Source organism: Arvicanthis niloticus, chromosome X, assembly GCF_011762505.2.
Source record: "Arvicanthis niloticus isolate mArvNil1 chromosome X, mArvNil1.pat.X, whole genome shotgun sequence".
Lineage (NCBI taxonomy): Eukaryota > Metazoa > Chordata > Mammalia > Rodentia > Muridae > Arvicanthis > Arvicanthis niloticus.
In genome coordinates this window covers 612733-640548 of record NC_047679.1, presented here as the reverse complement: position 1 = coordinate 640548, position 27816 = coordinate 612733, and the positions used below count along the sequence as shown (strand labels likewise).

Here is a 27816-nt window from a genome sequence, read left to right as displayed (position 1 = left end):
AATTCCAGCATTCAACAGGTGGAGGCAATAGTTCAAGGTCATCTTTGGCTACATAGTGAGTTCAAAGCCAGCCGAGGCTAAATGAGAACCAGTCTTTTTTTTTTTTTTTTAAAGTGAAATTAATGATAAGAAAATATTGATACAATGTGATAACTTAGATGAATCCCCAAGGCTTTAAACTGACTGGGATACGCCAAATCTGGATGAGCACACATGTGGCCAGGCCTAGTGATCCATACCTGTAATCCAAGCACTCGGGATGTGGAAGGCCAGATGAGTTGCAGTTTGAGGCCAGTCTATGCTACACAACGAGAGCCAAGGCAGTCTGGGCTACATGGTATCCTCTCTCCCCAAACAAAATCATGTATTATATGATTATATTTATATAACAGTCTTTTAATGACAGAATTTGAGGGACAGAGCAGATTAGTGTCAGATCTTGGGGACACAGAGTATGGATGGGAAGGACATAAAGGTCATGACTGTGGTTCTAAGTCAGGGAAGTAGAAGAGCCCTTTGGGGTTGAGTCAATGACACTCTACTGCTGTTACATCTGCATCTCTAGCAGATGTGATCAGTGGAGGAAATCTGGTGAAGGTCATGAAACTCTCTTCTATGTTGTTACAGCTACATGGAAATCACATCCTTAAAGTCAAAGTTTAATTTTATCAAGTATGTTGGCACTTGCCTATGATCTCAGCTACTTTGAAAGCTGATGAGTTTGAACCTATGAGGCCAGCTTGGCAAACACAGGGAAACTCTCAAAAGAACAAATTTTAAAATTATGCCAAGTGATATCAGAGGCCACCAGGCTCCTGGTGTATAGTTATAGCTAGAGAGTGCTTGTTATAAGGCTGGGTGCAATGGAATTTTTGTTTTGTTTTCTTTTTTTTTTTTTAAGACATGGTATCTCTGTGTAGCCCTGGCTATCTTGGAACTAGCTCTGTAGATCAGGCTAGACTTGAACTCACAGATATCCACCTACCTCTGCCCACTGAGTGCTGGAATTAAAGGCACCACTGCCTAGCTATGATGTCTTTGTTTTTAATAGTTGAATAGTATTCCATTGTGTGAATGTGCCACATTTTATCTATTCCTCTCTTGAGGGTCGTCTAGGTTGTTCTCAGTTTCTGGCTATTATAAATAGAGCAGCAATGAACATGGCTGAATAAGTCTCTTTTATGAGTCTTATAAGTCATATAAGTCTTATAAGTCATCTGTGGTACGGTGGGTCAACCTTTATTTATATGCTCAAGAGTGGTATTGCTGGGTCTTGAGGTAGATTGATTTTCAATTTTCTGAGGAACTGTACTGACAATTCTGAATTTTTGGTTTCTTAAAAAAAAAAAACCACACAGATACTATAAGAATGTGTTTTTGTTTTAATCTCAGGTGTGGGAATATGGGGCTGCTTTGGAATGATTACAGCAGACTCTGATTTGCCTTGAGTTCTAGCAGGGGTGTGGTTTTGCCAGCTGTGGCTAGTTTGTGGGATTGTGTGATGTTTGGAATTATGGGAACTTTTCAGAGGGTATGTAAATAGGCTCTGAGAGGAAAGATTGGTGGTTAGTGGTAGTTTAGGGGGCTTGGTTGCAGTTTGTTAGTAGTCCATGCTCAAAGAAGAAACAAAAGGAAAAAAAATTAGATTCAGATATTTCTATCTCTTTCTTCCCACTCTATCCTTCATTTTCTCCTTTCTAGTGATAGGGAGTGAAACTAGGGGGGATAAAGGGTGGGAAAAAGAAGAACCCACAAAGTAGCAGAAACTAGCTACAAGAAACTACCATTTGATTTCCAGAGTTGTTGTACAAATTTTCACTCCCTCTAGCAATGTTCCCCTGCTGCATATCCTCACCAGCATGAGCTGTCACTTGAGTTTTTGATCTTAGGCATTCTGACAGCTGTAAGATCGTTTTGATTTGCGTTTCTCTGATGGCTAAGGATGTTGAACATTTCTTTAAGTGTTTCTTGAAGAGATCCATCTAACTGCTTCTGCCTCCTAAGTGCTGGAATTAAAGTACTTTTTTTTTTTTTTTTGGTTTTTTGAGACAGGGTTTCTCTGTATAGCCCTGGCTGTCCTGGAACTCACTTTGTAGACCAGGCTGGCCTCGAACTCAGCAATCCGCCTGCCTCTGCCTCCTAAGTGCTGGGATTAATGGCGTGCGCCACCACCGCCCGACAAAGTACTATTTTTAAAAAATCTCTCTCTCTTCTCTCTCTCTCTCTCTCTCTCTCTCTCTCTCTCTCTCTCTCTGTGTGTGTGTGTGTGCATGCACGTGCATTGATACCTGATACTTATACAGCCCAGAGGGTGTCACAGCTCATGAAACAGAGACTAGAGAGTGTCACATCCCTTGGAACTGGAATTAGAGGCAGTTGGCAGTTGTGAGATGCCTGATGTGGGTGCTGGGAATTAATCTAGGTCCTCTGGAAGAACAGTAACTTCTCTTAACCATTGATCCATCTCTGTAGCCTCTCTATTCATTCTTGCCTTCTTCCCTCACTTCCTCTCTTCCTTCCTTCCTTCCTTCCCTCCTTCCTTATTTCTTTAGAGGCAGAGTCTCATTATGCAGTCTTGGCTGGCCTGTAATTTACTATGTAGACCAGCTTGGCCTCAAACTCATACAGAATCTTTGACCTCTTCCCCTTGGTTGGTAGGATTAAAGGTGGGCATCACCACTCCTGGTTTACCATTTATTTTAAATCAGAGTTGTGTTATGTTGCTCAGACTAAGTCTCAAACTTCTGGTCCAAGCAACTGCAGTATTCTGTACTCTACTATGTTTCTTCTTTAAATTAAAAAAAAAAAGATTTTTATGTATACGAGTGTTTTGCTTACACGCATGTTTGTAAATAATAAAAGTTGTGTGTCTTTTATCCAGGAACTGAATGATCAAGGTGAGGTAGAAACTCCAGATTGGGATTAAAAATCTATACAATAGTGCAGTGCTTGCAAAGTCATCAGATCCCCTGGAACTGGAGTTACAGATGGTTTTGAGCCACCATGTGGGTGCTGAGAATAGAATCTGCATCCTCTAGAAGAGCAGTCAGTGCTCTTAACTACTGAACCATCACTCCAGGCCTCTGCAATGCAACTTTAATGGCATATTTATTACAAACCTTACTTTTGAGACAAGGTCTCATGGGGCATAATCTGGCCTCAAACTTGTTATGTGTAGCTAAGGCTAACTTTGAATTTCTGATTTTCTTGCTTCCACCTTCCAAACAATAGGCTTACAAGCATAAACTATCATCCCCAGCTGTGTTACCAATGTAAGATAAAGGCAATGGAACTTTGGATGTCAAAATAGCATGCATTAAGATGCCACACTATAAGCCGGGCGGTGGTGGCGCACGCCTTTGATCTCAGCACTTGGGAGGCAGAGGCAGGCGGATTTCTGAGTTCGAGGCCAGCCTGGTCTACAGAGTGAGTTCCAGGACAGCCAGGGCTACACAGAGAAACCCTGTCTCGAAAAACAAAACAAACAAACAAACAAAAAAAGATGCCACACTATTTTGCCGTTTCTTTATTCAAGTAATGTCCTAAAATGGGCCTATTTTTGGCAATGATAAAGTATTTGTTCTATAGTCTTTTGGGGGGCATCTTCCCACTTATAGAACAGAATTAGTTTAAGATATTTGAACACTTTTTCCATAGAAGTTGTCACTATGTTTGGAGATGCACAGCTTCAGTAATAGAAGGATTTGTCTAGAATTTCTGAGAGCCGGGGTTTTATTCCTCAGGATTCTTGCACCAAAACAGTTTTCTACTAATTTCTTCCCATGTTCTTTTCCTAAGAAAGGCAAATAGCTTCCAAATGTTTCTAGGCTACTCTAGTAGCTTCTTGAGGGAGACAAACAGGAAAATATGGTATGTATTTTATTAGTCCTTACACCAAAATAAAATTCCACCAAGATAAAAGCTTTAATGCAAAACAAAACACCGTGGATATATAAAATCAAAATTAAAAACAAGGGCAGAGCTGTGTATGGTGGCGTGCATATGTTCAATTTACTGTTGTGATGTGTTTCTTAATGTATTTTCACCATTTATACATCTGTGCATTTTCAATATCTCTTTTCAAAGTATTTCCATGTCTCTACATCTTTTAAGTATATTTTAAAGTGAGACTAGCAATCTTAGAGGCATAAAGGCAGGAGGATCCTGAGTTTGAGGCTAGCCTAGGCTACATAGTGAGATGCACACCCCCCCCCATTTCAAAAGAGAATAAAAGAAGAAAAAGAATTTTTTTTTTGTTTTTTTTCGAGACAGGGTTTCTCTGTGTAGCCCTGGCTGTCCTGGAACTCACTCTGTAGACCAGGCTGGCCTCGAACTCAGAAATCCGACTGCCTCTGCTTCCCAGAAAAAGAATTTTTTTATGATTGACAAATCATTAGTCATGAAAGAAACAATTAAATCCCTTAACATTTAATCATTTGCTGTGTTTCTGAAGTTTCTGTCATTCTTCTATTAAGACAGTTCTTTCTGTTTTACAGTGCTGCAGACCAAGCTCAGAGTCACACATAGGAAGCAATTGCTGACACTGGGCTGTAGAATCAGGCTCTAAGATATTTTTTTAAATGAAAATGAGACTAGTGAGCGCTCATTCTTCTGTACATTATTTTTATTCACTTGGAAATAACACAACAGCATCTTTCTAAGTTAACACATTCCTTTTAATGACTGTTTAATGAGTGTGTGGATGTCTGTGCAGCAATGTCTTTAATTACTACTCTTTTTTTAAGTAATAACACGTGTGAGGAGTGAAGAACCAGCCTTATACTGACAACTAACAATTTCTAAACATCTGTATCAAACGGGTTTGGACTCATAATCCAATTGCTTTTATAACATCCTCTGCTCAAAGTACGGCTAGAGTCAAGGGGCTCTGAGAAGAAAACTGTCAGAATACTACCCAGGTATATTTGAAGTCTGATATTTAAAGAATAAAGCAAAACGACAAATGTTTGGAGTAGCAGAGAGCTCAGTGGATAAAGGTATCCGACACCAAGCCTGATCGCCTGGTAGAAGGAGAGAACTGAGTCCCTGGGGATGTCCTCTGACCTCCACATGTGCCTGGTATGCGTGCGCGCGCGCACACACACACATACACACACACACACACACACACACACACAATAAATTAATAAATTAATTAAAACACAAATGTTTATTAATATTCTGAAGAAAATAAAGTTAAGGATGTTAAAAACCACAGTTTTGCTTTTCAGAATGATGATTTTTTTTAAAAAATTACAATTTTAGTCATTCATTTTAAAAAACAAACTAAATTCAATACACCTCATACACAAGAGAGAGGGGGAATGAGCTTTCTAATTTGATTACCCAAATAAATTTTCTAGGCTGTTTCTAACTGGCATTTAAACTCAGATGGATACTTGGCTCTTAGAATTTTTTTTCCAGAAAATTCCCTAGATGGAATTTGGTGCATAGCCCAGCAGAGGGCCCCATTTCCACTTTCTGAGTGACACCCAGCATACACCAAAGTCACTGCGACAACAATCAGCAAATCAGCAGCGAGAACTGCAGTCCTCCTACATTCCACCCACGGAGGCTGGGGCTATTGGGTTCCAGTTCCAGCTGCCGAGCTCAGGACAGATGGTGTCTGCAGTTCCTTTCAGCCATGGAGGCGGAGATAGACGTGGTTTCTAAAAATAACTAGTGGTTCTGGAGGAGTCCTATTCTGTTAAATGCATGCAAATAATTTTTGCTGTAGCTTTTATCCCTCCAAGATTCCTATCCTCGTTTTAAGATATACTGAAAAGCTGTAGAGACATAGAAATGCTTAGAAAAACATATTGAAAAGATACAGATGTATAAGTGCTTGGTGAATGCACATTAAGAAACATTTCACAATAGTAAATTGAACAAATTATAATTGGGTTTATTACAGCTTGTTTTAATTTTTTGTTTTGTTTTGTCTTGTTTTGAGATAAGGTAGGTCCCAGGCTGGCTTAGAACTTGTGACTCTCCTGCCTTAGCTTTCCAAGTGCTGGGATAAAAAGCATGAACCACCAACCTAGGCTCAGAAATGTGTGTGTGTGTGTGTGTGTGTGTGTGTGTGTGTGTGTGTGTGTTACAGTAATAGAAAGCTGACTAATATATAAATGGACCAATGGACCAGTTTGGGGACCCATCCGGTTTGGCCTCTGTCTATTCCTTCTCCCCAGATGTAGGGTATCTCTGGAATGAGGGCCCATGAGCCCCTATTAAACAAGGCAAGTTCTCAAATTTATGGCCAACTCCCATACAGAAAGACAGAAGTTTAGAGCACTATTCCCAGGTTTTGTGCCTTGCATTGAAGAAAAGAAATGACTAGATTTTATGTCTAGCCTTAGGAAAGTCAAGCAAGAGGAGGGGCAGGGGACAAGGCCAGAAAAGCGTTGCTTCAACTGAGAGTCCAGAATATATCAATTCTACATACTTTGTGGCAGTGTGTTCTGAGCCTGGATCACTAAGGAATTTCTTCTTCAACAAAAGGGAAGCCTGAAGCACAAACATTAAGTAATTAAGAGGTGACTCTAGCCGGGCGGTGGTGGCGCACGCCTTTAATCCCAGCACTTGGGAGGCAGAGGCAGGCGTATTTCTGAGTTCGAGGCCAGCCTGGTCTACAGAGTGAGTTCCAGGACAGCCAGGGCTACACAGAGAAACCCTGTCTTGAAAAACCAAAAAAAAAAAAAAAAAAAAAAAAGAGGTGACTCTAGTCATGGCCTGAACTTGTAACCCCTGATCTGAGAGGTGGAACCAGGAAGATTGTGAGTTCAAAGCAAGCCAGGACTGCACAGAGACACAGTCTCAAAAATGGGGTGATTTATTTTACTATATTGAGATACATTCTTCATAAAATTATACTGTAACTAGGTCTAAGAGAGAAACCACAAAATTAAAGAAAATACAAATGCTTTTATTTACAATGTAAAATTGCAAACCAGTATAAAAACTGTGGACTCAGCAGGAAATGGGTAGCACAGGAACAGAACCCATAACCTAAGACATTTAAAAAATGACATATTGTTGTGATTTGGATGAAATTTGTATTTGCCTCGCAAGGCTTTATGTATTAAAATTAAATTTTCATCATGAAAGTGGAAATTTAATCTGACTGCATTATTTAGAATTAAGATTTTATTATTTCATTTTAAATTGAAAATATATTCTCTTTTTTTTTTTTTTTTTTTTTTTTTTTTTTTGGTTTTTCGAGACAGGGTTTCTCTGTGTAGCCCAGGCTGTCCTGGAACTCACTCTGTAGACCAGGCTGGCCTCGAACTCAGAAATACGCCTGCCTCTGCCTCCCAAGTGCTGGGATTAAAGGCGTGCGCCGCCACCGCCGCCACCACCACCACCACCCGGCCCTGAAAATATATTCTTATTCTCATATACTATATCCTGTTTAATAAGCTAAAACACAATCCACCACATGGAAGCTGGACCAGGCAACCCAGCAGAAGTAAAAGAGTCTGGGGAGCAGGAATAAGAATCAGAGATCCACTCATTCATACACTCAGAAGTTCTATAAAAATACTAAGCTGAAAGCTATAGTATATATATGCAGAAGGCCTGCTGCAGACCTGTGAATGCTCTGTGTTTGCTGCTTCAGTCTCTGGGATGTCATATGAGCCTTGTTTACTTTTACAGACCTCGTTCTCCTGCTGTTCTCCATCCCCTCTTTCTGCCTCCTCTTCCGAAGGTTTCCCTGAACTATGAGGAAAGGATTGATAGAGTCATCATCTCTTTTACAGTTGTGTGTTCCAAGGCCCCACCCCCGTCTCTCTCTCTCTCTCTCTCTCTCTCTCTCTGTGTGTGTGTGCATGTGTGTGCACATGTGTGCATGTGTGTGTGCATGTGTGCATGTGTGTGCGTGACGGCACGAGCAGAAATGCATCGGTTCCCATCTGCTGGCAGAGGAAGCTTCTCTGATGAAGGCTGATTAAGGCATATAACAGAATATCATCGGGAGTCATTTTATTGATCCTTCCCCCGCCCCCCCCCCCCCAGCAATATTATTTTGTTTTATCCCAGGTCGCTTGGCTATCTAGTCTCTAGTTCTTGGCCACTCAAGCAATGCCAGGGTATGGGTTCCTTCCATGGAGTGGGCCTTAAGTCAAATCAGACATTCATTGGGAACTCCCACAAGTTCTTTGCCACCCTTGTCCTACCATATCTTGTAGGCAGGACAGAATATAGGCCAAAGGTTTTTCTGCCTGTGTTAGCATTTGCATCTCTCTCTAGGTAGCCTGCAGAGTACTTTCTCACACAAAAGAGACTAGAACATAGGAGTTAAGGCTTCATGTAGGCACCAGCTCGAATTTTCCATGTACAGCAAGCTGTGTGGGTATTGTCTTTAGCAATGGGGCCCAGTTGTCAGTTTGACAGCAGCCTGGGTTGTTTGATGATTTCCATGGAACTCCCTTGGCAAAGAACTCAGCTGAATGCAGCTCAGTCCCAGTATTGGAAGCTTCCTTTGATGACAAGAGGTAGCCACTTGGGACTTCATCTCAACCAATATTAGGACACCTGATTAGGATTACCTTCATATATTTTAGAAAGTTTTCCACTGCACAAGATTTCAATACCACCCTCCCCCCAAATGCCCTGCAATTCCAGCCGTCTCTCCCTGCAATCCCTGCCTTAAACCCATCTCCCCTCCGTGTCCCCACCTAAACTTGTTTCCACCCCCACCTCCAGTCCACCCATAAAATATGTTCTACTTCCTCTTTCCAAGGAGATCAGATGCATGTGTTCCCCATAGTCCTTTCCTCTATATCCAACCTCTCTGCTTCTACAGATTGTAAGCTGATTATCATTTATTTAATGGCTAGTATCCACATAAAAGTGAAGGCATACCATATTTATCTTTCTGAGTCTAGGTTACCTCACTCAGGATGATTATTTCTAGTTACATCCATTTGCCTGAAAATTTCATGATTTCATTCTTTTTAACAGCAGAGTAATACTCCATTGTGTAAATGTACCACATTTTCTTTATCCTTTCTTCTATTGAGGGACATCTAGGTTATTTTCAGTCTCTGGCTATTATAAATAAACCAGCAATGAACATGTTCGAGCAAGTGTCCCTGTGGTAGGATGAAACATCCTTTGGGTAGATGCCCAACAGTGGTATAGCTGGGTCTTGAGGTAGATCGATTCCCAACTTTCTAAGGATTTTCTGTACTGATTTACATAGTGGTTGTACAATTTTCCACTCCCACCAGCAATGGAAGCATGTACCTTTGCGCCATATTCTTGCCAGCATGTGCATGTGTTTTATTGATCTTGGCCATTCTGATAGGTATAAGATAAAATCTCAAAGTACTCTTGATTTGTATTTCCATGATGGCTAAGGTTGTTGAATATATCTTTAAGTGTTTCTCAGGTCTCTTAGTCACAGTTTCTATTTCTGCACAAACATCATGACCAAGAAGCAAGTTGGGGCCGGGCGGTGGTGGCGCACGCCTTTAACCCCAGCACTTGGGAGGCAGAGGCAGGCAGATTTCTGAGTTTGAGGCCAGCCTGGTCTACAGAGTGAGTTCCAGGACAGCCAGGGCTACACAGAGAAACCCTGTCTCCAAAAACCAAAAAAAGTTATTGATTCCAATGTTTATCAAATCCTATTTTTGTATTATTCATTCTTACCAGTATTAAAGATGTATTTCTAGTGTAGATTAATAGAATTAACATAACGTATCAGATTGCATTCCATGTAAAAAGCAAATAATTATTACTAACATTATGAAATATCTATCCTGATAGAAATTTTACCCATATTTCAAACTCAGATTGCCAATAAAAATGTTCAGTAACAGTATTATAAATTATTTACAAATAAAAATTGAATTGTTTATTATTATAAAATATAATCATTATTACTACAAATGATCATGAATACTACAAGTTATTGTAATTGATATACATTGTAGGTACCAATATTATAAATTAAATTAGAGTTTTACTAGAAGTCAAGCAATGAGCCAGAGATGGTGGCCTGGGCCTATAATCCCAGCAATGAGGGGTAGAGGCAGGAAGATTAGAAGTTTGAGGCCAGCCTGGCTGCATAAAAATCAAATAATCATTACTAGCATCATCAAAGATATAGGTAAGTGTATCACAAATTATGCTTCCATACAAATTCTAAGTGTCTGTTTTGAAGTGTATTCAAATGGAAACTATCATTCCTAATACTTGATGGATGCGATGTGACAACTAATACTATAGTTTACTGCATTTGTAGCGAACTGAAGTTACCAATATACATGATTAGTATTTATGCTGAGAAGAAATCAAATTGTTAATATTTCAGTGGCTATATAGATATTGATATTTACATTATGGTTACTATAAACTACAAGTGCTATGGTTATGAGAAATTTTAGTTACAAATAGAAATTGAATAATTGTTAGTAACTCCATCAAAATTTGCAACTAATTACTAATTTTTCCAATGCTACAAGTTATATTTACTTACATAAATAAACATTACCAATTTTATGGCTTAAATTATAATTAAATATCAGTGATAATCTAGTACTATTGACTTTACTACTAATATTGAAAGTATTATGGTTGTTCATATAAATTAAAAATGTATGAATTAGGTTTATTTACAGATCAAGGCATTAGTTCTGTTTTATTTGGTTTGATTTGATTTTTCAAGACAGGGTTTCTCTGTGTAACCACCCTGGCTGTCCTGGAACTCTCTTTGTAGACCATGTTGGCTTTGAACTCACAGTGATACCCCTGCCTCTGTACCTTAGTTTGTGGAGTACAGGTTTTAAAAGTATGACCTCGAGGCTCTCTAGCATTCCTTGGCGACTCTTCTATCCATTTTGTTTCTGATTTTGTTCATTTGTGTATTCCCATTCTGTCTTTTAGGTACTTTGGATAAGGGTTCCTCTATTTTGTTGATTTTCTCAAACCAACTCTTTGTTTCACTGATTGCTCTTTGTTCTTTGTTTCTGTTTCACTGATTTAGCCCTTAATTTAATTATTTCTTGCCATCTACTTTTCTTGGGTGTGATTATATTTTTTGTTGTTGTACTAGAGCTTTTAGGTGTGTTGTTAAGTTGCTAGTATGAGATCTCTCCATTTTTTTTTAAATCTTAGCACTTAGTGCTATGTACTTGTCTCTTAGAGCAGGCTTCATTGTGTCCCATAAGTTTGGGTATGCTGTATATTTTTTTTTATTGAATTCTAGAAAGTCTTTAATTTCTTTCTTTATTTCTGCCTAAACCCACTTTTCATTCAGGACAGAGTTGTTCAGTTTCCTTGCATTTATAAGCATTCTGTTGGTACTCAGCTTTGATCTATGGTATTCTGATAGGACGCAGGTTGTCATTGTAATAATTTTGTATCTAATGAGACTTTCTTTGTTACTGAGTATGTGGTTAACTTTGTAGAACATTTCATGTCTTTCTGAGAAGAGGGTATATTCTTTTGTGTTTGGGTGAAATGTTTTGTAAGTATCTGTTAGATCCGTTTGGCTTAGAATGTCTGCTTGCTCCAGTATTTTCCAGTTTAGTTCAGTTTTTGTCTGGATGACTTGTCCATTGGTGAGAGCGGCGTATTGATGTCTCCCATTATCAGCGTACGAGGGTCAGTATGGGACTTAAACTGTAGTCATTTTTCTTTTACAAACTTGGGTGCCCTTGTGTTTGGGATGTAGATGTTGAGAACTGAAATGGCATCTTGATGGATTTATCTTTTGATGAATATGAAGTGTTCTTCCTTATCTCTCTTGAGTAGTTTTGGTTTGAAGTCTATTTTGTTAGATATTTCAAATGGATACACCACCTTACTTCTTAGGTCTCTTAGAGTCTGCAACACATCTGCCAGCCTCTTCTGGCTTTTAGATTTTCCATTGAGAAATCAAGTGTAATTATAATAGGTCTTTCTTTATATGTAACTTGTTCTTTTCCCTGTACACCTTTTAATATTCTCTCTTTGGTCTGTATGTTTAGTATTTTTATAATTATGTGGCAAGGGGAGTTTTAGCTTTAATTCTTGACCAATCTATTTGGTGTTCTGTATGCTTTTTTAAAAATTAATCATTCCATTTGTTTACATCTCAAATGATATCCCACTTCCCGGTTACTCCTCCACAACCCCCCATTCCATATCTGGTCTCTGCCCCTCCCCTTTGCCTCTATGAAGGTGCTTACCCACCCACCCACCCTCTTCCACTTCACTGCTCCAGCATCCCCCTATGCTGGGGCATCAAACCTCCACAGAACCAAGGGCCTCCCCTCCCATTGATGTTTGATAAGGCCATTCTCAGCTACATATGTATCTGGAGACCTGGACCCCTCCTTGTACTCTCCTTGGTTGGTAGTCTCTGGGAGCAATGGATGGTGTGGCCAGCCAACTTTGTTCTTCCTATGGGGTTGCAATCCCCATCCACTTCTCCAGTCCTTCTGCCAGCTCCCCCATCTGGGTCCCGGAGCTCAATCTGATGGTTGGCTCCAAACATCCACATCTGCATTGGTCAAGTGCTGGTAGAACCTCCCAGGGAACAGCCACACCAGGTTCCTGTCAGCAAGTGTCTCTTGGAAAGCAACAATGTTGTACCTTTATAAGCATCTCCTTCTTTAGTTTTGTTTTTTTTTTTTTTTTTTTTTTTTTGGTTTTTTTTTTTTTTTTTTTTTTTTTTGGTTTTTTTTTTTTTTTTTTTTTTTTTTTTTTTGGTTTTTTTTGGTTTTTCGAGACAGGGTTTCTCTGTGTAGCTCTGGCTGTCCTGGAACTCACTCTGTAGATCAGGCTGGCCTCGAACTTAGAAATCCGCCTGCCTCTGCTCCCAAGTGCTGGGGTTAAAGGAGTGCGCCACCACTGCCCGGCTCCATCTCCTTCTTTAGATTAGGAAATTTTTTCTTCTATGATTTTGTTGAAAATATTTTTCTGGGTCTCTGTGCTTGGACTCTTCTCCTTCTTCTATTCCTCCTATTCTTAGCTTTGGTCTTTTCATAGTGTCCCAGATTTCCTGGATGTTTTGTGTCAGGAGTTTTTTAGATTTAACTTTTTTTTTTGACAGATGTTATCAATTTCTTCTGTTGTATCTTCAACACCTGAGATTTTCCTCTTGTATTCTGTTGGTGATGGTTACATCTGCAGTTCCTGTTCAAATTCCTAAATTTTTCATTTTTAGGATTTCCTCAGTTTTTGGGTTTCTTTGTTGATTCTGTTTCCAGTTTAAAGTCTGGAACAGTTTTATTTGTTTCCTCCTGCTGCTTATGGTTTCCTAAATTCCTTTAAGAAATTTCTTCATTTCTTCTTTAAGGGCCTCTATTATTTTTATAGAGGCAATTTTAAGGTCCTTTTTCTTGTGCTTCAGCTGTGTTGGAATATTCAGGGCCTGCTGTGGTAGGATAGCTGGGCTTTAATGATGATGTAGTGCCTTGGCTGTTATTGGTTGTGTTTTTATGCTTTGCATCTGATTTGGGATGATCATAGGTCTAGGTGCTGATTTCTGGATTTGTCTTTGTTAGGTGGGTGTTTTGTTCCTTGGTTTGTTTCTTTTCTGGATTTTCAGGGTGTGTGATGGTTGTGTGTTGCCTGGTATAAAGAACCCTCTTTAGACTTGACAGTTGTGACTACTGGAGGTTCCAGGTAAAACATGTTTCTTGATATTGGGAGGTGATACTTAGGAATAGAAATAGGAGCCGGGCGGTGGTGGCGCACGCCTTTAACCCCAGCACTTGGGAGGCAGAGGCAGGCGGATTTCTGAGTTCGAGGCCAGCCTGGTCTACAGAGTGAGTTCCAGGTCAGCCAAGGCTACACAGAGAAACCCTGTCTCAAAAACAAAACAAAACAAAACAAAACACCAAAAAAAAAAAAAAGGAATAGAAATAGGCAGGAGTTCACAGGGGGAAGGAGAACAGAGTATTCAACAATGATCTGCTTATTTCATCTCCTTGGAATGGAGTGGGGAGACAGTGAAGAGAGGTCACCCCAGAGGCTCTGCTGTAGCACTGGGGATGAGACTAGGGGATGTATCTGGAGGAACTGAAGAAGAGAGGAAGATCTATAGTCCGACAACGTGTTGCCCTGATAGACGTGGACTGTGGGTTAACAGGGAGTGCCTGCTGGAATTGGGGGCTGGGATAAAGCAACAAGTAGGGAGAAAGAAATTAAGAGGGGGGAGTCTGTGGGATCCACAGTAGATGGCCACAAGTGGCAGGGAAGACTGCCACAGGTATTCTGCTTCAGAGCTCAGGATGGGACTGGGGGATTGGATCTGGGGGAACAGAGGGAGAAGAGATCTGTAGGCAGCATCCCTGGTTTTCTGACAGGCATGGCTGTGGGTTAGCAGAGAGTATCTGCTGGAGCTGGGGGCTCGGGTCAGCAACAAGTGAGGGGAGGGAAGCATCCACAATAGATGGGTTGGGTGTACTCAGGGTTGGAGTAGGAAAGCGTGCCAGAGGCGTTCTGTAGCAGGGCTGGGGATGAGACTAGGGGATTAGGTCTGAGGGAATATAGGGTGATCAGAAGAACTGTAGGCAGCCTACCTGGTCCTCTGGCAGGCATGGCCCATAGGTTATCAGTGGGTGCCTGCTGGATTTGGAGCCTGGAAAAAATGAGTTGGAGGAGAGAAGCCAGGAGGAGATCATTAGTGGGATCCACAGATGTATGTGGGGCGGGGTGGCAGAATGAAGGCTGCAGATGATGTTTTGCTGTAGATTTAGGGATGAGACTGGAGGACTGGACTGGTAGGAGGAGGGAGTGGTGAAAGTCCTCAGTTGTCTTCCTTGTTTCCCTGGACTGCTCAGCTGGTGTGTTCCCAGTGAATGCCTGCTGGTGTAGGAAGCTGGGATAGTGGAACAAGTTGGGGTAGGGAAAGTTGATGGCGAAGGTCCCTGTGATTAGCTGGGGTGTGGGTCAGAAAGAAAGGGGAGAAAACAACATGTTCTCTGCCACAGAGCTGAGGGTGATATTGGGGGTTGTATCTAGAGGAACAGATAGAGAAGGACAGATCTGAGCAGCAAAGACTTTAGAAGGTGATTAGGATTAGATGTTAGGGTGACTAATGGTGGCTTTATAAAAAATAAGATAGGACAATGAGGTGGCTCAGCAAGTCTGAAGCACATACAACACACACACAAACACACAAACACACAAACACATACACAGATTCATATTTTTTTTTAAAAGTATAATGCAGGTTTGGAGAGATAGTTCAATGGTTAAGACCAGCATCTGTGCTTTCAGAAGAACTAGGTCTGATTACCAGCACCTGTATGGCAGCTTACAACCATCTCTAACTCCAGTTCCAGGGGCTCTGAGGCCCTTTTTTCTGACCCTCATGGGGCCCAGGCTCCTATATGGTATGCTTGCATACATGCAAGAAAAACACTCATACACATTAAATAAATAAATCAACAGATAATTAAATCCTTTTAAAAAAGAATAGGGAAAGAAATCAGAAGACACACTTGCATGCACACACACACACACACAGACACACACACACACACACCAATACTCACCAATATGTAAGCCATCATCATACTGCATCATACTGGATGGACCCTTGACCTGGGGTCAGAATAATGAAGCTCTGTCTGTCTGTCTGTCTGTCTATCCACTCATCTACTTACTTACCTACCTACATACCTATATGGTCTATCTTCCTTCCTTCCTTCCTTCCTCCCTTCCTTCCTTCTTTCTTTCCTGTCTTATTTCTTCCCTATCTTCTGTAATTTATCTACCCTCTCCCTTTTCCTTCTTTCTGTTTTATATTTTGAAATACAGCAGCCCAGGGTAGCCTTCTGCTAGCTCTATAATCCAAACTGTCCTCAAACTTGTGACATCCCTGCTTCTGCTTTCCAAGTATATATATCCAGTCTGTGATGTTCTGTTATTAGTAATAGAAAGATTAATACATGTATAAACAAATATATGAATAAATCTGTCCAAATATAAGGAATTTTTAAACTCAAACCACAATAAAATATTACTTTACACTGAACAGAATGTCCAACATTTAAGTCAGATGTAAGTGGAAACAGGCGCACCATCACTTTAAATAGCTTGGTATTACATAATAACTTTAAAGAGAGACAGTCTCCATGAGGCAAGATGCAAATATGTGTGCACCTAAGCTCAAGGGCCATTCCTAAGGATTAATGAAAGGTTTCTCCAAATATTTCAGTTGGTATCCATATTTGAATGCCAGTAAATGTGAACAGTGGAAGCTGATTTCTTACATCCATGAGCAAATAACAAATATTCATTTCATAAATGAAAAGATACGGAAACTACTCATAAAAATTAGCAAAACATCTAAGCGTTTGCTGATCAGAGAAAAGGACAGATAAATAACTCAATAGCTTTTCAGAGGGAAAATTTCTAATCAAATGCTAGGTTCCTGCTCACAGGATAAGATCTCAATTAGGATGAGTCACTGACTTCCTGTGTCAAGTCACCTAAGACCAACAGACACTCTAGCCTGCTGCCAAGGGTCCTAAATGCATGGTGGGACTTGTTGCCCCAGCAACTGAGGGTGATGTGAGTAAACAATCCTCAGATGTCAATCCTTTTGGAGGTGGCTCAGTTGCCACAAGCCCCCCTGCTCAAGGGTATACCTTTCCCAGGGCACCAACCTTCATGAGTGGATCAGTGAGAATCTCATCTTTATCCAAGCTCAGGAAACACATGATACGTTTAGCTAGCTCCAGAGATTTCTTCTGGGATCAGGTAAAAACTGATGTAGGGAGTGCATAACAAATCAACTGGTTTTTCTGCTTTACCTTGTCCTCACCATTCCATATGCATTGCTAGGAAGCGAACACCTTAATAAAGTCTGTATGCTAAATGACACTGAAGAGCCTGCTGCTTCCAGAAGTCAACCTACAATGCCAGTTTTTAAGCTTGCTGCTTAGGCTATCAGGCTTTAATGCAATAACAGTCAAGCAATCTCATGTTTGTAATCCTAGCTCTCGAGAACCAGAGGCAGGAAGGTTGTGAATTCAAGACCATCCTTCTGCATTTGCCTTCACATGTATGTTGTATGTTGCCCATTCTTTTTCTTCTTTCCCTCCTTTCCTCCCTTCCTTTCTTCCTTGACACAGGGTCACTTTATGTAATTTTGTCTGGCTTTTGGTCTGGTTTTTAAAGATTTATTTATTTATTTTATGTGAGTACATGATTGCTCTCTTCAGACACACCAGAAGAGGGCATCAGATCTCATTGCAGATGATTTTGAGCCACCATGTGTTTGCTGGGAATTGAACTCAGGACCTCTGGAAGAGCAGTCAGTGCTCTTAACCGCTGAGCCATCTCTCCAGCCCCCTCTTCTTCTTCTTAAATAGGTACTACCCATATCAATGAAGGACCCACTCTTATGATCTCACTTAACTTTTAAAGGTCTTATCTCTAGGACTGGGGATAAAGCTCCTAGGGTAGAGTGCTCCCCTAGCATGGGGGGAGGGAGGAATGCTAGTTCAATCCTCAGCATTGTAAACTTAGTGTGATTTCCCAAGCCTATAATCTCAGCATTCAGGAGTTGGAGGCAAGAGGATCAAAAGTTCAAGGAACTGTGGAGTATCCACCAGAGAAGACTGATCAGACATAGCTTTAAGGCTGTTTCCCTGCCTCCAATTACACTGGATGTTTGGGATCCCAGTGCAGCATGGAGCCTTTCTCAAGGTGAGATTTTTAAACACAAAAAACATATCCTGGGTTGACATACTTTAGTTAACAAGAACAGTTAGCCAGAAGCAGAACTACAGAAGCCAAAGAGCAAGGTTGGTACATTTAGAGACTTTCCAAAAACTATATAGACTTTGATGGAATTAGGTGTTTGTTTTAGTTTTGGCAGATGGCACTTTCTAAGTGCTGAGTTTTACAACCTGAATGGTACTTCCACCAGGTAGTAGGTAGGTCTAGGGGCCTACTAAAGTCTAGGGTCTTCTTATAAAACTACAAAGAGAAACCTTGTCTCAGAAAGAGGAGGAGGAGAAGGAAGAAGAAGAAGAAGAAGAAGAAGAAGGAGGAGGAGGAGGAGGAGGAGGAGGAGGAGGAGGAGGAGGAGGAGGAAGAGAAGGAGAAGGAGAAGGAGAAGGAGAAGGAGAAGGAGAAGGAGAAGGAGAAGGAGAAGGAGAAGGAGAAGGAGAAGGAGAAGAGGAAGGTAGTAGTGGATAGGGGGCTGGATTGAGGTTCAGGGGTTAAAAGTAAGTAAGGTTCTTTTAGAGGACTGTAGTGGTTTGAATAGGTTTGGTCTCATAGACTTATGTGTTTGAATTCTTGGCTCACAGGGAGTGACACTATTAGAAGATATGTCCTTGTTGGAATAGGTGTGGCCTTGTTGGAGGAAGTGTGCCACTGTAGGGGTGGGCTGTGCCAGTTTTCTCCTGTTTGCCTTCAGAACAAGATATAGAACTCTCAGCTCCTCCAGGACCATTCCTGCCTAGACTCTGCCATGCTTCCCACCATGATGATACTGGACTGACCCTCAGCACCTGTAAGGCCGCCCCAATTAGATGTTGTCTTTTATAAAACTTGCCTTGGTCCTCCTGTCTCTTTACAGCAGTAGAAACCCTAAGATAAAGACCAAAGTTCCATTCCCAGCACTTTTGAGGATCTAACCCCTTGTGCCATCTGTGGGCACTCACATGCGCATAATTAGAAGTAAAAATAAAATCTTAAGCATGTTTTAAAACGAAATAATATCTAAGTAAATTCAAGTTAAAAAAAAACAACACACACAAACATCCCTTTCTTGGTTTCCCAAAGCATTGTGGACCCTCTCACTGAGCTCCAGCAGCAATTGCTCATGGCATTACAGTGCAATGGGCCTGCACTGGGAGATGGAGAGTTGAGGGTCCAGAAATTTAATTTCAGAAAAGCAAATTCTAAAACAATTCCAATCCATAATAATTTGTTAGAAACTAAAATGTTTAGAGTTATGTCTGGAGCTTTTCCCCGCCATGAACAACTTGGTGGTGCTGGGGATTGAGCCTCAGTCCTTGAAATATGACAAACAACTCACTATATTACTCTAGCCACATATTCATTTTCATTGATGTGTATTGTACAAAGAGTAGAATGCATAACTGTTTTCAGTATATAAGGTCTAATAAGCTTTGAAAAATCCACATAGAACATTCCAATTGTCTCTAAAAATGTCTTTATGTCCTTAGTCCAAAAAGAGGTTAATTTGAGCTTATGGTTTTGAAGGCAAGGGAATCCAAGAGAATTGTACCTGAACATGCTTGACTTGTGGTAAGAGCCCCATAAAGGAAAGATGGAGCGCAGAGAAGAGAGCAGTGAGGTCAGGAGAGACAGCTCAGTAGTCAAGAGCACTTACTGCCTTCCAGTTTGATTCTCAGTGCCTACATATGGTAGCTCACCTTCAGTTCCAATTCCAGGGGATTCGATGTCATCTTCTGATCTTTGTAGGCACCTGTGTGTGTGTATGTGTGTGTGTCAGACAGACAGACAGACAGACAGACAGAGAGACAGACAGACAGACACACACTGGGAAAAAGAAAAGAAAATCAAATCTTTTTTATTTAGGCGAGGACAAAGTGGGTCAAACACTATATAACTCATCCCGGGGCCTGGGGAAATGGCTCAGTAAAATCCTTGCCATGCAGTCATGAAGACCTGAGGATAAAAGCCATCACAACAGCAGGGTATGTCTGTGATCCCAGTGCTGAGAAGGTGGAAATAGGCAGATCCCTGGAGTTCACTGGCCAAACCAGTCTAGCACAAAAGGGTAAGTTCCAGGTTCAGTGAGAGACACTCTGCAAAAACTATAGTGGAGATGAATTGAAGGAGACATCCTAAGCCAGCCTCTGGCTTCTACACATACATGCATGCACATGTGCATATATCCATACAAACATGTATATCAGCATCCACCATTATCTTTTATACATGTGAATTCATGAATGTCCAGCTGTACATACGTGTACATGTATATAAAACAAGGGCTCTTGCTGTTTCCTCCTCTCACTGGGATTACAAACACAGATCACCACACTTGGTTCATTTTTATGTAGGAAGTACCTGAGTACTTCGCTCATGCTTATGAAGCACTCACTTTGCCAACTTGAGCCGTCTCCCTAGCACCCAATAACTCATTTTGAAGAGCAAGGACTAACCCACTGCTGCAAGAACTAATCCAGTCTTGTACGAAAGGTATCAATACCCCTGAATGGTCCCAGCTATCAGTATCCATGCATTGGCAACCAAAATTCCACCATGAATTTTGACAAGGACAGACAGACCACATCCACACCATAGTAACATCCTCTCTACTCTTCCCCCAAATGACAACTAGTTTGATTTCTTTCACTGTAGACTGGTTTTTCCTGGCTTAGAATCTTATTGAAAACTATAGCATTACTCTTTTGTGCTTGTTTTTTTTTTTTCTTTTAAACTTAGGTCTAGGAGATTCATCTATGCTCTTCTATAGCTGTGACTGCTGAGTGACATTCTATTATATGATCATTGTCATAGTTCGTGGTCAATTCTTTTGTTGGATACCAAGGCTGTTTTTAGTCTTTACTTTTGCTAATACGAATAAAGCTAATCTGAATACGCACATACATGTTTTAGTGTGGATATGTAACATGCTGTGGCTGGCTCACCACAGTCAATTTGGGGCCTCTCTTAACTCTGGTTCAGTGATGTCATATTGGTAGTTTGAAATAGCCACTGTAGGAATCTTTATACCACAACTGACAAATGTTACAAATTACAGCTGTTTTCTTCCCGAAAAGCTGGTTGTTAGCATTTACCAGCATACCATGTGGGTATATGTTTTCATTTCTCTAGAGTAAACTCTTAGAAATGATGTTGTTGGACTTCAAATTGATTGATTTTCAAATTATTTCTTGTCCTGTTTTTGCAGAGAATTTAAAGAAAGAAATCTTGTCTTTTTATAGAACCAACAGACTCAGCCCATTACATACAGGTTCTCAAAATAACCACTAGCTTGTTTTGAAGTAAGAAAACGTGACAGCACCATTTGGGGCATGGTACTTCTCTTAAATTCATCTAATAGTCAGGGTGGCCATCTGTTACTTAACTTTATCCAAAGGAAAACCAAGACTCTTATCTTATGAGAAAGAGGTAACAACTTGAAGCTGGGCACATAGAGGAAGCTTGCATCAGACAGGGAAATAGGGGTGTTGTTACATTTGAAAGAGATAGTTTCAAGGCCCTTAAGGAAAATTTTTTTCCTATGGTTGTAAAACTGGCAAGAGACCACCATAGTCTTTGGAGGGGTCGAGGTGGGTGTGCTGGGAACTCAGGACTTTGTGATTCACTCTCTTGTTGAGTTACAATCCTAGAACCGTACTAAGGTTTTAAGGAAGATTTACATAGATCTCAAATGGACAGAGAAAATACAAATTTTCTGAAAGAAATACTCCAAGAAAAAGAATGTACTTATGTGTGTGTGTGTGTGTGTGTGTGTGTGTGTGTGTGCCTTTGCCTTTTCTTATTCTGATGCCTGGGTAAGTTCAATTTAAGAATTATATTTCATCCTAAAATATGTCCACAAATGGCTGCCACAGTATTCCATTCCAGAACAACACTCCCTTCTTCACCTAGCCAGCTGTGGTCTGTCTTTCAAATTCCTCAACCCCTTTCCTGGGGAAGCCTCCCTCCCTACAGCCAGATCTCCAGCACGGATCCGCTAATTAGGAAAAGTAATGACTACATTTTCCTAGAGCTGGTTAATACTGAACATCATTTAGTCTGAGTCCACCCTGTTTTAAAGACCATCAAACTAAGATATATGAAGAATCCTTTAAAATGTGCTTTACAGTCACATTGCATTTAAGGGTTTCTCTTGCTCATATTCTTTAAGCCTTTAAGATCAGTCTCAAATGACCAGAAAATACAAGACTGAAATCGAGTCGTGCCTCCGACACTCACACCAAAAAAGGACAAGCTTCTTTATTCTGTAGCACTGTTAGGGTTAAAGTCCTTAACACGCAGTTGTTGCCCTGACTGCGCCTGCGCGCCAACCAGGACAGGCGAATTTGCCCTAGAGACAGCCATTTGAGCCCACCCACCCCCCCAATCCGGAACACGACCCACATTCCGCTGGCCCTGTCTTGATGGGCATGATCTTCCTCCAATAAGAATGGAGAGACGAGTCCTGGAGCGCCAATAGCAATAAGCCTGGGGACGGTAGCGGTGGACCGAGAGGAAACAAGAAGACAAGCCCAAGATGGAGGCGGTGGTGGTGGTAGCGGTGTGACAGGTGAGGGCAGGTCCGGTAGGGTTCGGGTTTTGGAGCGGCTGCGGGACTCGGGTATGAAGTCCGGACCGAAAGCTCAACTCCAAGATGCTTCCGTCTGAATCTCAGCGTTCTTCCTCCCGGAACCAAAGGAGTGGTTTGACCTGGGAGAAACCGTCGTCATCGACCGTGGGAGTGGATGGAGGAATCGGCCTGCAGGCTGCAGTGGTGGTTTCGCTTGCTGCGTGTGGCAGTGCGACTGCACAGAGCTTGAAGCCCTTGGGGAGGGCGGGACCGAGCCAAATTGGGTCTGGGGTCTGGGGCTTGGGTGCGAAATTCTAAGGTGAATTCTTAAACCCCTTAAAATGTCTGATGACGTTTTCTCACGACGACCAGGAGATGCAGCTCTCTCCCATGGTTCCTTGTTGCCCTTAATGTTCTACGCCATCTAGAAAAAAAATGTCTGAGGATCACCCCATTATCCCAAGTTCACCCTAATCTCTTTCCATGATTTCACAGTGCGTTTACACCAGTAATCTGTTTGTGAGCCCTCAGTAGTTATCAGGTATAGTTTTTGGAAACCCTTCCCCCAACCTTACCTCCATTTTCCTCACCTGGATACCATTGTCTTCCATTTCCTTTCTTCTTGCTAGTTTTCTGATGAGCCACCATTGCCACTGCATTTGATTTAGTGTGTAATGTGCTCTGTTATCCAGCTGTTTTTCAGTCTGTAGTGACTCTTATTACATCTCTCTTTAGTATAGTGTTTGGTGAACCTCTGTGAACCCATCATCGAGTCTGGTGACCTGTATTAGCTATCTGACAGTACCTTTGATTCTACCATCAGCCTTATAGCTCAGTGCTCTGGAGTGCCCACAGTACCTTTTAACGTCATTGGTACAGTCTTCATTTCCTCCAAACTAAAGACAAGGTCTGATGATCCTCCATTTTCCTGTTCCCTGTCTGTGACTCCTTTCACTATAGTGTCTGATCACCCATTCTCAAGCTAAGACAGCCTGTTCATTTCCATTTTGTACCTAAGCCCTGTGATCCTCAGTGCAGTGCATACTGACTTCCCCATTAGTCTCTAGAAGAGTCTGTTCTGCACTGTCCAGAACCATGTGTACTGTCTCCTCACTGCAGTGAGTCTTAGATCTTGGTGCTCAATTGTGAGACAAGCAATAGGAGATTCTCAGCAGAGAAGGGTTAGTGTCACTGGGCTGTTTGATAAAAAGTGGGACTCAGGGAGCAGTGGGAGCTTGGAGATGGAATTTTATATGTCCTCTGCCACTCTGCTTTCAGGCTGATATTACTAGACCTCTGAATTTTTCCTCTGTCCTCTGCTAGGAGGCCTATGGCAGCTGCGCAGTCCTACCTCAGCCCACCTTGAAAAAAACCGTAGGCAACATGGAACCACCACGAAACCCTCCTGTTAGTGGGGCTGAGCCATCTCGGGCAGTTGGCACTGTCAAAGTATACCTGCCTAACAAGCAACGCACGGTGGTGAGTCACTCAGGCAATACCAGCAGGGGTTCCAGATGATCCTAGCTGTAAGTCTGGGATCAGAAGGGTGACAAGGGGTAGGGAATGGCTACTGCAGAGGGAAGGAATAATTGGCTAGGGTACTTGTTGGGTACCGAAGACCCCAACCTCTGTATACACACACACACACAGGTGACTGTCCGGGAAGGCATGACTGTCTATGACTCTTTGGACAAGGCCCTCAAGGTGCGGGGCCTCAATCAGGACTGCTGTGTGGTCTACAGACTCATCAAAGGGTAAGTATGGAAACCCCATGCCATCCACTGGGTCCCTACACATCTCCCTTCTTAAGTGCCATCTTATTCCTCCTTGTTTGTCTTGGAGTCTTCCACTATCTGAGGTAACCCAGGTGACATCTTTTGTTTCATTGTGTTGGAAGGTCTGCAAGTCACTATGCACTCAGCCCTCAGGTCCTCAGTCTGTCACCTTCCAGAGTTCATCTGTTTTGTTCTTTCACAATTTCTTGAAGTCATCAGCTTTTTCTTTTCTCATGTTCCCCATGCACCATGGAGTTGGTCTTCATTGACCTTCTGATTCTTGTGTTCCTTGGTGCCTTAACCTTTTGGATGAAGTTCATGTTTTCATTTTACCTGTTTCAATGTCTCATCAGCCCCCTTCTTAGGTGTTGGCTTACTACTCCTGAGGTGCAGTTTCATTTGCCTCTCACCACATGGTTAAGATCATGGGTTAAATCTGGGAGTGGTGGGTATACCTGTGATCCTAGTGCTTGGGCAATTCACCTAATTGCTTGAGCCTGTTTCCTCGTCTATAAAATGGGAGTAAGAATAGTGACTAAATAGTGACTTTGTTTTTTTTATTTAAAATGTTACCCTTTTTATGTGTATGAGTGTTTTGACTACATGTATGTGCACTGTGTGTGTTCCTCATGCCTATGGAGGCCAAAAGAAGGTTCAAGATCCCACTGGAGTTAATGGATTTTGTGAGCCACCATGTGAGTGCTAGGAACTGAACCCAGGTCCTCTGAAAGAGAAGCAAGTATTCTTCTCTTTAGTCCAAAAGTGACTTAGTGAGAATTAAACATGTGAGAGGATGGGACTGAGAGGATCTTTTGGCACTTCCCTGTCTACTATGGCCCCAGTCCACCATTTCTCACATTCTCTCCCATTCTTCTTGCAGAAGAAAGACAGTCACTGCCTGGGACACAGCCATTGCACCTTTGGATGGTGAAGAGCTCATTGTGGAGGTCCTGGAAGATGTGCCGCTGACCATGCACAATTTTGTAAGTCTAATGGGGATGGTGGGGGAAGCCACATTGTGGACAGAGAGGGCCCTCAGTCAGGCCTGCACTTCCCTGCTTTGTGGCTGCAGGTCCGGAAGACGTTCTTCAGCCTGGCCTTCTGTGACTTCTGCCTTAAGTTTCTGTTCCATGGATTCCGCTGCCAGACCTGTGGCTACAAGTTCCACCAGCATTGTTCCTCCAAGGTTCCCACCGTCTGCGTTGACATGAGTACCAACCGCCGACAGTGAGCCCAGCCTGGGGTGGCTTGAGGGATGGGGAGGACAGAAGCCCAGGTATAAGGGCTTACAGTTAGCCAACCTATACTTACAGGCTTCTTGTTTTACACCTTTATGTCCTCAAGGTTCTACCACAGCATCCAGGATTTGTCTGGAGGCTCCAGGCAGCAGGAGGCTCCCTCAAATCTCTCTGTGAATGAGCTGCTAACCCCCCAGGGTCCCAGGTAGGGATGTCGTAGGTGAAAGGCCAGGGGGCCAGTGAAAGAAGGATTGGAGGACCCTGAGAGATTATACTTTCATTTAATTGTTTACGTGATAAATACTATTGAGTACCTACAAGTGTTGAGTAAGGGCCTGGGACTGAGGGATCATTGGTAAGGCACCCAGTCACTCCAGGTTTCATTTCTTTCATCTGGGAAGAGGGGATGAGACTTTTCCCTAGTGGGTTCTGAAGAGGATTAAGAGTTGAGATATTTGCAATGCTTAAAGCAAGATCTGATACAGAGTAAATATCAAGTCGTATTATTCATTACAAGTGTATATATAAAACTGTCTAGTTTGTTCATTTCTTCCAGTATAACCACACCCCAGTGTTTTCTCTTTGAAATAAATGTTACTGTATCAGAAAGTACTTTTATTTCACTTATGTTGGATATGATAGCATATAGTTTTACATAATATATAAAAAGTAAGGTTAACGTATTATTATTTGTAGTTATGAGTGTATGTGTGTTGATTTATCTGTGAATTTAATCTCAGGATGGTGAAAGTAACAGAATGTTTTTCTGTAAGGTATAATTCATGGGAGGTGGAGGCAAGACGATCAATAGTTCAAGGCCCTCCACTAAGTAGCAAGTTCAAGGCCAGACTGGGCTACATGAGACTGTCTTAAAACAGTAACAAAAAGTGTTTTGTAACGTGATATATGTATAATCGTTATATGATGTGTGTAATGTGTATTACATAATATGATACTATGTGTATTGAAAACGTTGCCATTTTAATATAGGTAATGCTCATTATAAAATAAATAATATATTTGAAAAATACATGTCATTATGATATGTAATAAAAAGTCATATCCTACCCTTTCTCCAACTATCTTTGTCCTTCATTGTTCCTTCTTTAGACCTCTCCCCCAATATTACCCTTTCTGAGAACCCACTCCTGACTACCCCAGGGGCACTTTCTAACTCCTAACTTCATTTGTTTTCCTCTTTTTGTGCCTATCACTAACAGGCACATTATATATTTGTTTTTTTATTCTTCTACCTCTGCTAAAAATAACTCTACAAGGGCAAGAACTTTTTATTTATGGTATCCACAGTTTGATCTCCTCTGTTTAGAGTTGAATCTGGCACACAAGAGGCACTCAGTAAATGTTTCTTGAGCAGATGATTACTGGTATGACCAACAGATATGTACTGTTTATGAGCTAAACGCACATTCAGGGTGGTGGAGTTGGGCTTTCTTTGCTTTCTGGTTCCTTCGGCAGCGATTTCACAGCCTTTTCTCTATTAGCTCCTTTCCCCAGCACCGTGACCAGGAGCACTTCTCCTTCCCTGCCCCTGCCAATCCCCCACTGCAGCGCATCCGTTCCACATCTACTCCTAACGTCCACATGGTCAGCACCACAGCTCCCGTGGACTCCAGCCTCATGCAGGTGGGTGTCAAGGAGGTGACAGTGGGGAGCATGGAGCGTTGCTTAAACCATGACTATTGCCATATCCTCACTTTGACTTCTGCTCCCACCTCCTTCCAGTTTACTACTCAGAGCTTCAGCACCGATGGTGAGAGAACCCCCACCCCTTTCTGCACCCTGAGCTCTCTCTCTGCCCCAGCACTCCACTTGCCCCCACTCACAGCATTCTGTACAACCACAGCTGCTGGCAGAAGTGGTGGTGACGGAGCCCCTCGGGGTAGCCCTAGCCCAGCTAGTGTGTCTTCAGGGAGGAAGTCCCCACATTCCAAGTTACCTTCAGAACAGCGGGAGCGGAAGTCCTTGGCAGATGAAAAGAAAAAAGTGGTATGCCATAGGAAATCCTTGGGGGCCACCACAGCCTGAGTGCTATGACTGAGGGTTGTGGGTAGGCCCCTCTGATGCCACCCATCTGGCCCACAGAAGAACCTGGGGTACCGGGACTCAGGCTATTACTGGGAGGTGCCACCCAGTGAGGTACAGCTGTTGAAGAGGATCGGGACAGGCTCTTTTGGCACTGTGTTTCGGGGGCGTTGGCATGGCGATGTAGCTGTGAAGGTACTCAAGGTGGCCCAACCTACCGCTGAGCAGGCCCAGGCCTTCAAGAATGAAATGCAGGTGCTCAGGTGAGGTCACTATATGTGTAAGTGGGACAGGATGGTGGCAGGCAGCATTTAGTGTTTGGGAAAAGGCCATGCTGGGGCACTTCCTGGGTGTCTACTCATGCCATGTTGGAAGCATAATTAGGCTGTTTCTCTTTAAGAGATGACCGTTTCCTCTCTGAGCAGTGGGCTGATGAGGAGGAGAATAATGGTGATGATGATGTTTCTTTGGCTTCTCATTGCTATTGGCTGGCGGTGAACTAGCTCTAGCCATAGATCGTTCCCATGATTAT

The 27816-nt window shown here is 42.0% G+C and overlaps 1 protein-coding gene across 4 annotated transcripts in view; it reads left to right on the top strand.

Annotated features, from left to right (window-relative positions):
* Positions 1–27816, top strand: part of Araf (A-Raf proto-oncogene, serine/threonine kinase) — a 64805-nt gene that overhangs the window by 31066 nt on the left and 5923 nt on the right. Inside the window, exons 1-10 of one of the 4 annotated variants that reach the window (XM_034485445.2) lie at positions 22073–22228; positions 23552–23707; positions 23879–23982; positions 24884–24986; positions 25076–25230; positions 25348–25446; positions 26744–26885; positions 26985–27012; positions 27106–27248; positions 27345–27547. In XM_034485445.2, coding sequence (XP_034341336.1) covers positions 23612–23707; positions 23879–23982; positions 24884–24986; positions 25076–25230; positions 25348–25446; positions 26744–26885; positions 26985–27012; positions 27106–27248; positions 27345–27547 — 1073 coding nt within the window. In that variant the 5' untranslated portion in view covers positions 22073–22228; positions 23552–23611. The other 3 variants (XM_034485447.2, XM_076918205.1, XM_076918204.1) reach the window with 3 other exon arrangements.